Genomic DNA, 16,527 nt, shown 5'->3' on the forward strand with positions numbered 1-16,527 from the left:
TGTGCGAATTTTAATGAAGGTACTTATGGTTTTACCTGAAATGCATTTATAAAGGATATTCTTAGTTTAAGAGAATAGAAGTGTTGTGTTTATAGCTACATTTAATTAATACTGAGCAATACAAATTGAATGTAAACTCTGCTGTTAGGTATCCCCTAATGAGGGTTGCCCAACTTTTCAAGTCAAAAGGACTTACTACAATTGCCTGGAGCATTTGGTTGATTCTTAACTTTCAAAATAAAATTTCTGTTAAATCATAATAAATACATATAATCATGACATGAGAGTATCCTTGATTAAAACTTACAGTGGCCTGACAATTGAAAAATAAGACACTAGTTGGTCACTTCAGGCGATTTAGACTTGATGAAAATTCTGTTATAATCAAAAATATTATGAAAATTAGTTTGGTATGGTTAGTATTTGTTGCCCTTCAGTCCTATAATAACCCATTAGTGTATCAACAGATGGTGATAAGATAATGAAATAGGGAAATATGCATTATGCACTTCAGACCTTGACCTTACCCCACTTTCTCCTCAGTGGGGACCCAAAGCCTTACCTAATTCTCCTCACAAGAACACTGTGAGGTAGATTAGGCTAAGAGTGTGTGACTGGCCCCAGATCATTTAGCAAGCTTTACATAGTAGAGTGGAGATCCAAACCTGGAGATCTCCAGATCGAATGACACTCTACCGCACTGGCTCATTTCAGCACTGCAAGGCAGTTTTCAACCCTCTGGGAAGTCTCTCCAATTGGCTACAGAAAGTTGGGCTGATACATCAGCATGTGAGGCAAAAGTTGCCTGATCAGCGCAATCTCCTAGCCAGAAAGACAGGTTTTGTAAAGGTTTTAGAATTCACTGGGGCAGTGACCTCTAATACTGTGTCAGTTATCAAAAAACACAGGGATTACAGAGAACCATTGAATTTCCTTGGATATATGTAGAGGAATACTGTCTGCTACGTGAGAGTTAGAGACAAAACCCAGAAAACAAAAATTGATGCCTACTCCTATGTTGGGTCTGGTCCAGGTTCATTCTAGTTCCCAAGAAAACAGGAGTGCAATAGTTTGCCTAGAGAGAGAGAATCTACCAATTGAGCAGTTCTTGTATACTAAATCATCAAGATCAGAGATGGCCTGTCACCTACTGGGCAGTCATACCACAGGAACTGTTCCTTCATCCCACTAGTTTCTCTCTGTTCTTGGTCCAAAAAGAACAGATGCCCTCGCTTAGTAAGTCTTATGGGGAAGATCAGTGTCTGAGGTAGGTTTTCCATATGGGTTCAGATCATGTGTGCAAGAAATGTATATGGTAGAAAGTTGTAGCATATCTGTTGGGTATTAAGGGTATTTCAAGGCCAAATTAGTGGTGCTGGGATTCTCTGCAGATCACCAAGGGCAAAACAGATTGCAGACCTCGGTGTCCGGGAAGGGCAGGGAGATAAGCATTGCACCAACTTTCCCACCTTATCTTCCCATAGCAAGGTGGGGGAAGAGCCTCTTGTGCCTCTTTCTCCCTTCTCTACCATTATGTAAAAATTGAGGGTAGGCAAATTACAATCAGGAAAACGATGGGGTGCCAGAGTTAAAACCACTTCCCCAGTGCTGTGCTCCCATTCCAGATATTTCGGCAACTCAGTTTTATACCTACAGTTCCAAACACTGATCTCCCCAGTAATCACATCTGTTTTGGCATTCAGTTTAAAGACTGGCTAACCTTGGTGCCAGAAAGGCATGCTTGGTGGAAATGTGTAGAATCCATACATTTAGAAAAAGATGACACCTGCGGATTTATACCCCACCCTTCTCTCTGAATCAGAGACTCAGAGTGACTTAACCATCTCTTGTATCAGGTGGCCAATGGTAGCTCTCCAGATGTTTTTTTTGCCTACAACTCCCATCAGCCCCAACCAGCATGGCCAATGGCTGGGGCTGATGGGAGTTGTAGGCAAAACATCTGGAGAGCTACCGTTGGCCACCCCTGCACTATACCAAACTGGCTCTCTAGTATTCTACAGCTGGATACCTTCAGTTCAGCAAAGGCAGGACATGAGTTAACTGCTTCCTATCTGATCCACTGAAATAGAGGTGCCATTCTAAGGAGAATTTGAAAAAAGGAAAGGTCCCTTGTGCAAGCACCAGTCGTTTTCGACTCTGGAGTGACACTTTTTACGGGTTTGCCATTGCCTTCCCCGGTCATTATACTTTCCCCCTAGCAAGCTGGGTACTCATTTTACCAACCTTGGAAGGATGGAAGGCTGTCAACCTCGAATCGGTTACCTGAACCAGCTTCCGCTGGAATCGAACTCAGGTCGTGAGCAGAGGGCTCCAACTGTAGTACTGCAGCTTTACCACTCTGCGCCATGGGGCTCTTAAGGAGAATTTGACCCAGCCTCTAAACACACCAGATACCTTCCGGTGTTCCTAGAGAGGTCCATTTGCACCTCATTGTTAGTTACTGAGTGTTAGTGCTTTGTATGTAAACCCTTTGTATGTAAAGCCTAGGATGTGATTTTGATAAATATGAAACTCTGGACCTCCTGACACTTGGGTGGGTTTTTTTGTGGCCACTGTGTGACACAGAGTGCTGGACTGGATGGGCCACTGGCCTGATCCAACATGGCTTCTCTTATGTTCTCCTTTGAGGCAAGGGGAAGGGATCCCTTAGAGCAGCGTTTCCCATTTTCAGGGTCGCGACCCAGTACCCGGCCATGTAAGCCTCAATACCAGGTCACCAGGAGCGGCCCGACAGTTCCCTCCCCCTCTATCTTCAGCGCTGCATGCCATGCCATGCTCCAGCCCCTGTCCACACTGACGCCGCCTGTAGCAATCAGCACTACCGAAACTGCGTGCTGGCCAGAAGCGCTCCCTCTTCCTTTTCTGCTGTTCGGAAACATCAGAGAGGGCAGGGAAAGCTCCCGGCTGGCACGCAATGGCTGTATCACTCCCTGATCGTCCTCTGCCTGGAGGACCATTGGGGTGATACTGAGACTGCGCACTGGCCAGAAGTCCTCCCCCATCCCTCTCTGATGTTTGGAAACAGAGAGGGGGGAACGGTCCTGGCCAGAGCACAGTCTCTGTATCGCTCCCTGAGCGTCCTCCGCCCCGACCTCGGGGAAGGAACCAGGCCACGGACGGGAAGTTTGGGAAACCCTGTCTTAGAATAAAACATCATCTTGCTAGCAATTAGAACAGCTCACATTGGTCAGTATGCTTTTGTTCCAATTACAGGAAGTAACTGCTTATCAACACGCAACAATTAATAAAAACAGGATTCCCTGTGGATGTGGACTTTTATTAAGAAATCTTACAAATTCTTTAGTTCTATCTTTCATGGGATTTGTGGTACCTGGGGGGTGCAGTGAAGGGTGCTATTGATCAAAGCCACAGGTGCATTTATGTTTGTTTTAAAAAAACACAGCATTGAGCTTATGAATATGGTTTTTGTAAAGTTGTGATCACAAAACAGCTTAATAGCTTTTGGGATTTTGCCACTTGAATTCCTTTTGCGTTTCTGAAATAATCTCTGGAGAGGAAGCTGTATTACTGAATGTTATCAGCTGCAAAATGAGTCTGCACACAAGGTAAAAAAGTAATTCTGCAATCAATCTAATTTTCAATTAGAGTCTACTTATAAAACAATGCGGTATTCATATCACCAGAATCCTTAGTAATCAAAGCCATTTGTGTTCATTATAGAGCAGGAACTTCAACTCGGTAGCAAAGCACCCACTTTGCATGCAGAAGGATCCAGGTTCCATCCCCAGTATATCCAGATAAAAAGATCAGGTAGTAGGTGATATCAAACACACTCTACCTGAAACCCTAGACAGCCACTGCTAACCAGAATAGGCAGTATTGAGCTTAACAGACCAACAGTCTGACTCCAGTATAAGGCAGCTTCATGTATTAATACCGAAGCAAGAGAGGTTTTGCTAAAAAACATCTTTCAACTGCAAGTATGGAAAGTGTGCAAATATGCCTTACAGAACTTAATACTGCGGGGGGGGGGGGGGGGCTCCACTTTCTCCTACTGTTCCTTGTCCTACACTTCAATGTAGCATTAAATTCTTAATACTTTTTATTTGTTGATGTAATTTAACTCTGTAGCCCAACTTTCTCTGATTTTTTTATAGCTGAGGTACAGTTTGCAGCAGAGGAATCCACCCTGTAGTTCATGACTCCTCAAGGCTAGGTAATTGTGATTCTGTCGTGGGAGTGATGGAACCATTTGCAGCAGAAATATTGTTTTTCCCCTCAGCAGATGACTTATATGGAATCTAGGCTAGAACACTGCTCGAACTCTTAAAGAGTTCTGGGTCTGCTCCTCACCTCGTAACAATTCAGTGAGATAAGGGACCCAGTACCCCTGCCCTAGGTTACACAGGAAGCTCTGTGGTTAAAAACAACTTGAAGTTGACTTCCCCAGCCTAAAAGCCAGCATTAACTCTGCTACACTGGCGAATTCAATGGAAAGCCTTCCTTATGAATGAGTACTTCAGGCGCAGAGAGCCTTTGTTTCTTTCCATAAGTTAATAGCTTAAGTACCCAAGGTATTGCTACCTTAGAAAAACCAAACGTTTGCTATGTTCTAAGTAGTGCTTAATGTGATCATAATACAGTAAGTCTGTGTTAAGCATCCTACCAGGAGGAAAGGGGGGTGGTCCTATAGGTTATTTTCTATAGCCAGCACTAAAAGCCCCTCTGGTATTTTTTGAGGCTTGCCTTATCTTTTCACTTTATATTCAGTATAAGTGAAAGGGATATTCACTCTTTAGCAACTGTATTTCAGGTATGAAGTGAGGGGCTTTGATACCCGATTCACTTCCTGCTGTGTACCTCTGTTTGAACCACATGACTGCAAGGGAGAAATACTGGCTTTCCTTGTTTCTATTTCCATAATCAAATGCTGCTGGTGCTGTTTCTCCCTAATTTGCTTATTAGAAAAGTGATGCCAGTGGCTCAATAACAGCAACTGGAAAAAACATCAGCTGAGCCTTTAGTTCTGTCTCTTCAGAAGCCTCCTGCGTATGATACATGGATCAGAATGCTTTTTCATAACTTAAGCTCAGGATATAGTTATTACACTTTTTAAAAAAGGTAGACATAAGAAATTAAAAGCACCATATCTACCCTGTTCCTTTCTTATTGGGTGGCTGGAAACGAGATCGTACAAACAGCTTATTCTAATTATATTTTAGACCAATGGAAGAACAGGCTAATGGAGAATTCTAGTATTTTAAAAGAAAGTACATCAAGATTAACCAAACCTAAAAAGTCGATACTGATGTGTATGCTAATACTGTATATTTAAAAAAAATCATGCAAAATATACTTCATATAATTTAAGTTAGCCAGGTGCACGGCCCTCAGATAAAGAAAAAGTGTACCTGTTAATGTGTGTGATTTTTAAACCACCTTGCACAAGAATTCCCTTTATGACTTCAGCAAGAGTTCGAACTGGCTGCTCTTTTTTTTAAAAAATGTATTTTGTTTAAACTGATATTTCTGCTTATACAAAGTTTGATCTGAAACTAAAATAAAAATTTAAGTAGTATGTGCTTTTTGTAAAAAGCTCTTATGTTTCTATGAAAGACATGAAACTGCTTGGGGAGGGGGAAAGCAGTCAAACCTTCCAATCTCCATCAAAAACAAATAGTAAATTACAATTGGTCTCAATTCTTTAGTCAGAGCTTGGAATATTTACACATTCACTAATACCAATATTACCTGCCTTCCATGAGGCCCTGTTTGCTGATCAGTATAGTGTTCAAAACAGCCTGGCCATGCAAGTCATTTAACACAGAAAACATTGAGCATTAAATTAATACAATGATTGTATTTAAGAGATTCCTGATGAGGCTTTTTGAAGTGGGAAAACCCCCAGCAGTTCCTAAAAACAGGAATATACAACTCCGTGTGGCACTGTTACCTTCACTAAAATGCCGTAATACTTTTTGATTACCTTCTTTGAAAGCAAGTGTGTGTGACGGTCATGAGAATGTCTGCCTCTTGGTATAGGATTCAAACTGTTAACAACTGTGCCACTGTCTTCTGAAGATAACTTTGTTTCCGTGATTAGTTCAAATACTAAAATGTTCTTCTCCAAAGCATTGGTGCAGGAGGAAACGTGTCAAGAGATAGCCACTGGCACTGAAGTGACAGGCTCCGAAATCCAACATATGTTCATTATCAAGTTCGAACAGTAGAATCGAGGCTTCCTCGGATATCATCTGATGCTGTTTCTTTTTACCACAATTGTCCCTGCTACAATATCGTAGGCTGTTCGGTTATGTTGAAAGAACAGCAGAGTAATGAATGCAGGAAAAAAGGAAGCGATAGAAAAGTTCTTGATCAAAGCTCGTATTGTAGATCTGGAAGAAAGAAAAAACAGTATCGCTGCAGTCTGTAAAGACAGGAATCATTCTGATACACTACATCACTGTCAAGACATGATACAAGCCGGGGCACAAGCGTGCCCCTAGTTCAAAAGCATGAGTGAGAAATGGTCATTTTTAGTAGTGATTTATCATAATCACTGGGGAAGGCAATGGCAAACCACCCCATAAAAAGTCTGCCGTGAAAACGTTGTGAAAGCAACGTCACGCCAGAGTTGGAAATGACTGGTGCTTGCACAGGGGACCTTTCCTTTCCTATCATAATCAAGGTTATCAATAGTTTAAAGTAGAGATGAGCACAAACCAGGCCAGTTCGTGTTTCATTTTGGCTGTGTCATTAGCGAGCCCAAAAACAAACTGCCTTTTTCCCCATGGAAAACTCAAGAGGGTGCTGTTCTACCGCCTCCCAAACCAAACAAACCACAAACCGGTTCAGAAAACTGAAAAGTTCATGTAAGTCCATGGTTCGTGCAATCAAATGAACCAACACGGACCACCATTTTCCCGATTCCTGCACATCCTTAGCTTGAAGTATCTAGGTGTTAATGTACCTATATTTGTATTTCACAGCAGTCTTATACTGTATAACTTTCATATTTTCATCGTTTTACACAAAGCAATGCTCTCGGAAAGAATACAGGACATTTAATTGTTATGTTGGAGGGAAACATCCCACAAATTCTCAGAAGTCTCACTCAGGATGGGAAGGCCGCTCTGATCAGCTGTCAAATGTTACTTTTTATATAGATCTTTACACGTTCTAATGTTTAGTATCACAGCCAACTTAGAAGTTTTAATAATTAATACTACTGACTTTATTATTGAGCTGCAGCCACTTTGAACTTTTAAGAAAAGCTTAAGCTGAGACAGAAGCATAATAACCATGAAATTCAGGGCAGTGTATATACAGCAAGGGTCCCCAATGCAGCCCACGAGTGCTATGGTGTTCACCAAAGTTTCAGAATGGCCACCGGAGAGCCCATCAAGCTGAGGACATTAATGTTTTGGGGCAGCTGCCACCGCATTGTTGGTTTCAGGGCTTTTTTGGTAGAAAAAGCCCAGCAGGAACTCATTTGCATATTAGGCCACACCCCTGGCACCACCATTGTTCCACACAGGGTTTTTTTAAAAAGAGAAAGCCCAGCAGGAACTTATTTGCATATCAGGCCACACACCGTGACACCAAGCCAGCCGGAACCACGTTCCTGCTTTAAAAAAAAAAAAAAAAGCCCTGGTGGGTTTTATTCTCTCTTGCTCCTCATTCCTAGTGTATTTTCTTAATTATTCTCTTTGCACTTCAACATCCAGTGTTTTGTGTCTCTACCTCCTGTAGCAGCTATTTTGTTGGTTATGCCCATCACTCTGTCAGAATTCCAAAGGTGCCCACAGGCTCAAGGCAGGTGACTGCTGCTATACAGAACGGAATTGTAGAATGGAGTAAGGACATGTCTTAGCTGCTACGAGAAAGCCATGTGGAAGTAAAAATGCTGATACTATGGCAGCTCCTACTAGGTGTGAACGCTTAGAAGCGTTCCTTACTTTGACTACAGCAGATTTCAGTTTCTTGAACAGAGCACTGTCCATTCAGAAATTGAGAAGGCAGTTACGCACAAGTACCTAGTTCTCAGTGTTACAAAGCTTTCACTTCGAAAACGTTCATTATCAGAAAATTCAGAGCTGTAATGCAAGGATATAGAAGTGATTTACTCTCTTCTTTGGGAAAATAAGTTCCACTACTCCAAAGGGAATATTATGAGGTATCCAGTTAAACGTTGTCCTACTAAAATTTAATACTAATCCAGGGCTCTTATCTGTTGGCATTAGCTGGTACTTCCCACAGAAAACATAGATCGCTTTACACAATGCTACAACAATTTTATAATTCAAGTGAACTATCTCGCATTTCCATTACAGTGGTACTTACGTGGTCATGCTGACATTTGAAGATGGAATCACTAACACACGACTTGGTGCAATAAGAACAGATGTGTCGCATGTTACAACTCGCAGCCCAAGTAAAAATTTCCCAGGGGTTGCCCCACCAGCTCCCCAAATACAAATAATCTGAAAGGAGGGAAAAAATCATTTTACAATTGAATACCAACAAGCACACCCACCCACCCACACACACAGAGCTTTGTGATGCATTCAAACATAAATTCTGTACATCAAAAAGGTATCTTGCTGCAATCAGCTAGCAGTCTTATTTTGATTCACAAAATCAGCATCAAGCATGTGGTGCAAGAACCTTACTAAAAGTGCCCCATGCCCTAGACACTCATCTTGTTTGCTTCTATCGACTTAGCCTGGCCTATGCTTACTGGCTGCTCAAAGAGTCAGTGCAGTGGAATAGTTAGTGTTTGAATCCTTGCTCTACCATGGAAGCTTATTGGGTGTCCTTGGGTTGGTCAGTCACTCGCTCTCTCAGCCTAGCATACTTCATAGGGGAATTGTTCTGAGGATAAAACAGAACAATGGTACTGTAAGCTGCTTTGGGTCCCCCTTGGGGAGACAAAGAAGGGTACAAACATCTAAAACAGGGGTGTCAAACTCATTTGTTATGAGGGTCGGATCTGACATAAATGAGACCTTGTTGGGCTGGGCCATGTGTTTATCTATTTAAGATTAAGTAGCAGATATATAAACTTTTTAAAGGACACAAACACGACTAATTTTTTTTTAAACCAACTTAAAATAAAACATGCTTAAAACATTAGCGCTTGTTGGTCTTAAAGGTGCTTTCTTTGTATTTCTCCCATGGGATACAGGGAACTGGGCAAAAGGATCTCTGGCTCTTTCCCTCCCTCCCCAGGGGACAAGGAGGGGGAGGAGCCTCAACCAATGGAGAAAATCGAGGTTTTGCTCTGTAGCTTCTGCGCGATTGAGGAAGTCTTGCAAAGCAAGCTGAGATGCAGAAGGAAGCAAGAGAGAGGGAGAAGGAAGTAGATGTCAGCCAGTTATTCAGGGGCCTGATAGGAGCCCTCTGGGAGCCTGATTCGGCCCCCGAACTCCATGTTTGACATCCCTGATCTAAAATATTTAAAAATCCTGGAGGCTGGCTTGACTGAACGAGTTTTTCAAGTTAAAAGAGAAAATAACATGCTTTGAAATAAGCCACTACACAGTTTCACCTTAATACAAGCTATCTTATGGAATACACATCCCACTGAGTGCATACTTAAGATGTAGTTAGATACCTCATAGAAGCAGACTAGTAGCCTATAGACAAGAGCCACTACCATCATCTTCTGCAAGTCTTCCATGGAGGTTTCTTCATCTATTTCCTCTATGATGTAGTGCATTGCAAACTTTGAGATATCTCTGCACAGAAAATATCATTTTAATATGCAAAAAATATTCCACAGAATTCTAACAGCTATTATAGAACAACAAGGATTTCTTTAGTCGGCAGACTTTCCCTGTCCATGAAAAAAGGAACATTCCGCTGATGCTAACATTTTAGGTGCACAAAATTCACTAGTGGAATAAACAAATTATATTCAGATTTTATACCAGTCATCATCATGCACTGGAGACCAGTACTGGATATGAAACCTGCAATCAGTTAAAGGATATGCAATTAATTAAAGGGTGTAATATCCATTCCATTTCAAGTTTAAAAGTTCCCCTCTTCCATGAAAAAAAAGGTAAAGGTTTTTGTGCAAGCACCAGTCGTTTCCGACTCTGGGGTGATGTCGCATCATGACGTTTTCACAGCAAGACTTTTTACAGAGTGGTTTGCCATTGCCTTCCCCAATCATCTACACTCCCCCCCCCCCCAGCAAGCTGGGTACTCATTTTATTGACCTCGGAAGGATGGAAGGCTGAGTCAACCTTGAGCTGGCTACCTGAACCCAGCTTCCGCTGGGATCGAACTCAGGTCGTGAGCAGAGAGCTCAGCCTGCAGTACTGCAGCTTTACCACTCTGCGCCACGGGGCTGCTCTCTATGAAAAAAAACTATCTGCAAAATCACAAGACTTGGCAGAGCATATAGATCCTTGGTTCTAATCTCACTTCTGCTTGAAAATTCTCCTTGCAATGCAGCCCTCTTAGTCTCAAACCCTAGGGTTAAAGTTTGCTGTAAGGTTTAAAACAATAACACCACCCTAAATGTACTACAATTATTATAAGGAAATAACTCAGTAGGAACATCTCAGGCATTTCCAATCAATCAGTGCAATGCTGTATGTCTATAAAAATGTGCTAAGTTAATTACTTCAACATTTAGAGAGAAATCAGTATTTTTACAAACACTTTCTGTGAAAGGGCTGAACGCTGACTGCAATGGAGACTGAAGTCATTGTGCATAGGATTGCTCAGTAAAATTCTTAACAGTTGTGCTACTTATGTACACAAGAATAAATGTTCATAACTGTAGTGATTCCTGCAGTTTCAAAGCATGAATTCAATACCATAAGGAAGCAACAATAGTATCGCAGGCAAAATTGTGAAGTGCAAACATTGAAGAACCATGAGTTGGGGAGTGAATACTGCCTCACTGAAATCTAAGAAGATTCTTCTATAATCTCCTTGAGGATTAACATTTATCTTTACAGTCTTTTGTGGACTATAACCCACAAAGCTTATGGCATGATAATGGGCCAGAATTAGTTTAGCAAAGCCAGGGAAATTGTTTCTCCCCCCCCCCCTCTTTTTTAAATCTCAACATTTTCTTTATTGAAAATTCAAACCGCTTCCATAAAATCATAAAGCTTCAAAATATGATACAACTTAAATTCCACACATTGATAATAACAAAAAAAAAGTTAAATCTAAGTTAAATAATTAGCAAAATGAATTCTTAAAAAAAGCAACCACTTTTCCATTACAGACTTATATTGAGGTGTTATAGCGCATGACTGCACCTCATAATCCCGAACTTTGAGATACCAAGCCTGAATATTAGGAGACTGCACATCTTTCCATTTACAAGTGATACAGCTGCAGAGAAACAGCAGTTTCTTCTCACAGTACATGTGTATAATTAGCCTAATACAGTTAGGAGGGCATTACCACCACCAATTCCTGGACTTATGTACAATCCCAAACTCCTTGTGTGTAAAGGGATCACCTGCAGTGTTCCCTCTAAAATGAGTTAGCGTGAGCTAGCTCACAGACTTTTACCCTCCAGCTCAGTCTTAGCTCAGGAAGAATGATCCCAGAGCACAATTTATGCAGTGGCTCACAACTTTAATACCAGTTGCTCACAACTTTAATACCAGTAGCTCACAAAGGAGAATTTTTGCTCACAAGACTCTGCAGCTTAGAGGGAACATTGGTCACCTGTTGTAGCAAAATAAAACAAGAGCTCAGGTGCTAGTCTTTAAGGTGCCACTTGACTTTTGCTTTATTCCTGTAGGTATACTTTTGAGTATTGCATACATTTGCAAGGAAGTTTTATTACAGAGGAGAGTTTGATGTGAACTTCTGCTTCCAGTTCGAAATAGTCCAGCCCAGGGATAGGTTTACCACTTCCATGAGTATTAGCCTTAAATTGAAAAACTGATCAATGAAAATGGGTAGTCATGTGATATACTGTACAACTTACTTTATTCCGCTGAGGTGCATAATACTCAGAACAATGGTTGCCTTAATAAAGAAGAGGATAAAGAAATCCACCATCTCTGCTATAAACCTGTGAGCCAAGGACGGGATAACAAATTCACGACCTGTTTTTTAAAAAAAAGATTATGCAATACTGTGTAAACGTTTTCATGCAAAACGCATTGCTCAAAACAACAATTTCGCACAATGTAAGAAAGAGCTTACCAGGTATTGTTATGTCAATTGTTGCATCTTTTTCCAACTTACTGAAACTGATGCAATCTTGCACTCATCTGTACCACGCAAACCACACTGGACTCATTTTACCACATAATATTTATTGTGGAGAGTAACAGTTGCCTCTAAGTGGCCTGGTATGTCATCACTGCTGCAGGGACGGAGCCACACATAAAGGTACTACAGAATTACCTTATGTTAGATAGCAGGGCCCCACTATAAAACACAAGGCAGGACTACAGAGAACATAAAAATACAGGAAGACTCCTACAGGGTCAGACTCACAGTCCATTTTGGTGTAAAGCCAGTTTGGTGTAGTGGTTAAGTGCGTGAACTCTTATCTGGAAGAACCGGGTTTGATTCTCCACTCCTCCACTTGCACCTGCTGGAATGGCCTTGGGTTAGCCATAGCTCTCACAAGAGTTGTCCTTGAAAGGGCAGCTGCTGTGAGAGCTCTCTCAGCCCCACCTACCTCACAGGGTGTCTGTTGTGGGGGAGGGGAGGTAAAGGAGATTTTAAGCCTCTCTGAGACTCTGATTCAGAGAGAAAGGCAGGGTATAAATCTGCAATTCTTCTTCCACCTTGTCCACATCCTACTTCCAGGGTTGCTTATCCAGGTGCTTTCAAGAAGCCACACAAAAACAACAGCTCTCTTCTATTGCCTGTGAACAACTTCACTTCAGAGCTACAGTGCTTTTGAATATGGAGGTTCTATTTATCTATCACGACCAACACTCAGCAGTAGACCAAATCCTCCATCAATTACCCCCATTACCTTTTGAATACAAAACAAGAAGGAACAAGGTGGCAGAGCATCCTTCGAAACAGTTGCTTACTGATTTTGTAAAACTATATGCTGTCTGATTTTATAACAAAGGGTGGGAGAAAATGACACATATTTTCAAAACCCAAATGCAATCAAGGAAATTACAGAGTCCCTTCACACTGCAATCGCAATTTACTATTGCAAAAGATGTCTGTATTTACGTATCATTTGTTTTTTTTTACTTAATTACATCTCTTCCTGTGTTTTCATGGCTCTTTGACCCTACTGCTCATTTTAATTCAAGGTCCACAAAGGGCAATGCCAGAATAACAAGACTAATCAGTTTGTCCAAATTAATTCCCTGTTTGTTTATTTATTACTGCAATACAGAATACCAGGGCCACCACTCTGGCTATTATATAGTACAGTATATTACAATTTGGATAGTGGCATATTTGTAATAGCACTTGCCATTGCTATTCTTTATGGTGTGCTGGTTAAGAATGCTGGAAGGCCTGGGGTTCGAATCCCTGCTTGTGCCATGGAAGCTCGCTGGGTGATCTTGGGCCACTCACTCTCTCAGCCTAGCCTACCCTCATGGTTGTCTTAAGGATAAAATGGAGGAAAAGAAAATGATATAAGCCTCTTTGAGTCCCCAATGGAGAGGAGAAGGTATAAACAAATTAAATATTATTTATAAGCCGCTCTGTGTATTAGACAGCAGAAAGATCAAGATGGGTAACCATTTTAGTCCATTTGTGGCAGTAGAAAAGAGCAAAGGTCCAGTAGCACCTGAAAGACTAACAAAATGCGTGGTAGGGTAGGAGCTTTTGCAAATTGTATCTGAAGAAGCGAGCTGTGACTCACAAAAGCTCCTACCCTCCCACACATTTTGTTAGTCTTTCAGGTACTAATGGACTCTTGCTCTCTTCTGCTACTAGACAGCAGAAAAGCAAGGTGTTATCTTTGAGATGCATAGATCAAAATAGGTAGCCCTGTTAGTTTGTCTGTAGCAGTAGAAAAGAGAATGGGTCCAGTAGCACCTGAAAAAGTAACAAAATTTGTGCCAAAAAAGGAGTTGAAAGCTACCTAGCCACAAATTTTGTTAATCTTTTGGGTGATACCAGACCCTTACTCATTTCTACTTCCACATATCCACAGCACAAATATTGTCTTTCAAGTGCCGAAGAACTCTTGCTCATTTCTACTGCCACAAATTTTGTTAGCCTTTCAGGCACCACAGGACTCTTGCTCATTTCTACTGCTACAAATTTCCTCAGCTTTTCAGGTGCCACAGAACTCTTGCTCATTTCTCCTGCCAGAAATCGGCTTAGTCTTTCAGAGGTCACAGGACTCTTGCTCATTTCTACTGCCACAAATTTTGTTAGCCTTTCAGGCACCACAGGACTCTTGCTCATTTCTACTGCTACAAATTTCCTCAGCTTTTCAGGTGCCACAGAACTCTTGCTCATTTATCCTGCCAGAAATCAGCTTAGTCTTTCAGAGGTCACAGGACTCTTGCTCATTTCTACTGCCACAAATTGTCTTAGCTCAGCCGTGGCCAAACTGTGGCTCAGAAGCCACATGGCTCTTTTACACATATTTTGTGGCTCTCAAAGCCCACATCACTCCATCAGCCAGCTTGGAGAAGGTATTTGTCTCTTTAAATCACTTCTCCAAACCAAGCCAGCCAGGGGCTTGGGGAATGCATTTAAAATTGCTTTCTTTCCACCTCTCCTTTCCTTCCCATCAATTTGCTTTCTTTCCATCATTATTTCCATTTTTCCTCCCTCCCTTCCAGTGTTCCCTCTAAGCTGAGTTAGTGTGAGCTAACTCACAGATTTTTAGCTTCCAGCTCACACATTTTTGTCTTAGCTCAGGAAAACTGGTTCCAGAGCAAACTAATTTATGCAGCTCACAACTTTAATGCCAGTAGCTCAGAACTTTAATATCAGTAGCTCACAAAGCAGAATTTTTGCTCTGCAGCTTAGAATTAACATTGCTCCCTTCCTTCCTGTCTTGCAGCTGTCAAACATCTGATGTTCATGTCTTGCTGCTCTCAAACATCTGACATTTATTCTATGTGGCTCTTACATTAAGCAAGTGTGGCCACCCCAGTCATAGCCTTTCAGGTGCCACAGGACTTTGCTCACTTCTACTGCCACAAATAATCTTAGCCTTTAATGCAGCACAGGACTCTTGCTCGCTTCTACTGCCACAAACTGCTGTAGCCTTTCAGGTGCCACAAGACTTTGCTCATTTCTACTGCCACAAATTCCCTTAGCTTTTCAAGTGCCACAGGTTCCCTCTAAGCTGAGTTAGAGTTATTTTTATTTATTTATTTCCTTAGCTTTTTAGATGCCAAAGGACTCCCCGTGCCATGCATTTTTTTAGCCTTTCAGGCGCCACAGGACTCTTGCTCATTTCTACTGCCACAAATTCCCTCAGCTTTTCAGGTGCCACAGTTTCCCTCTAAGCTGAGTTAGTATTATTTTTATTTATTTACTCCCTTAGCTTTTTAGGTGCCACAGGACTCCCGTGCCACGCATTTTGTTAGCCTTTCAGGCGCCACAGGACTCTCGCTCATTTCTCCTGCCACAAATCCCCTCAGCTTTTCAGGAGCCACAGGACTTTGCTCATTTCTGCCGCCACAAATTGTCTTAGCCTTTCAGGAGACCCAAGACTTTGCTCATTTCTACTGCCTCTGGAACGTATTGCCGCAGCCAGGGTGCCACCACGGGGGAGCCCCTGCTGCCTCAGCTCCGCCTTGCTCTCCCCTCCCCGCCTCATCCACCCACCTACCTACCTACCTACCTGCTGGGCGGCCGGTGTCCCTGGCGGAGCTGGCGGGGGCTGCTGCGCGAGGCGGGGGCCTGGCCGGGGGCGGCTGCCAAGCGAGGGGGGCGCGGGCGGCGTCGGTGGGCGGGGCGGTGGCGAGGAGGTGGTAGAAGGGGCTGTAGGAGTAGGCGGCGGGCGGCGGGGCAGCGGCTGAGGCGGCTCCGGCCATGAGGGCGGCCAGGCCGCTCTGCCAGCTCAGGTAGCCGCAGTAGGAGTCCCAGAGCCACTGGTGGACGCGCCGCGAATATTCCCCCGCGCTCAGCGCCCTCGGGTCGGCCGCGGCGGCGCCACCGTCGCTGGGAGCGTCGCTAGGCTCGGCCATCGCACCCGCTTCCCTCCCGGCCCTCTCGGCCGTGCCTGTCACAGTCTGCTGCTCGCACGGCGCAGGCGCAGGACTTTGTTCAGAGGGGCGGGTCGAACGCGGGCCTCTTGCGTAACGGTGACGTCGAGGAGAACGCCCACAATGGAAGGCACCACTGCGGCGCTGGCGGGGCTGAGCTCCCTCCCTGCTGCGCGTCAGATGGTTTCGTCCGGGCTTGAAGGCGGGAAAAGGCGGGCGAGGCCATGGCGTGTGGCGAAGGGTAGCTAGTGTGTTTCCCGATTGACGATTTGCTTCACACAACTGATCACTGTGGGGGGGAAAAATTCTTATTTTAAATCTCCTTCCATTTAAGCTAAGAGCCCCGCGGCGCAGAGTGTTAAAGCTGCAGTACTGCGGTCCTAAGTTCTGCTCACAACCT

At 43.0% G+C, this 16,527-nt stretch overlaps 1 protein-coding gene across 1 annotated transcript; it reads right to left on the minus strand.

Annotated features, from left to right (window-relative positions):
* Nucleotides 1–3,277: 3,277 nt before the first annotated feature.
* On the minus strand, nt 3,278–16,109 carry FAM8A1 (family with sequence similarity 8 member A1). Its single transcript, XM_060244243.1, has 5 exons — nt 15,764–16,109; nt 11,951–12,071; nt 9,599–9,722; nt 8,326–8,465; nt 3,278–6,377 (listed from the first exon to the last, which is right to left on the minus strand). The coding sequence occupies exons 1-5, from the start codon at nt 16,107–16,109 to the stop codon at nt 6,233–6,235; spliced, it is 876 nt and encodes a 291-aa protein (XP_060100226.1). The 3' UTR covers nt 3,278–6,232.
* Nucleotides 16,110–16,527: the final 418 nt, after the last annotated feature.

Source organism: Heteronotia binoei, chromosome 7 (genome assembly GCF_032191835.1).
Source record: "Heteronotia binoei isolate CCM8104 ecotype False Entrance Well chromosome 7, APGP_CSIRO_Hbin_v1, whole genome shotgun sequence".
Taxonomy (NCBI): domain Eukaryota; kingdom Metazoa; phylum Chordata; class Lepidosauria; order Squamata; family Gekkonidae; genus Heteronotia; species Heteronotia binoei.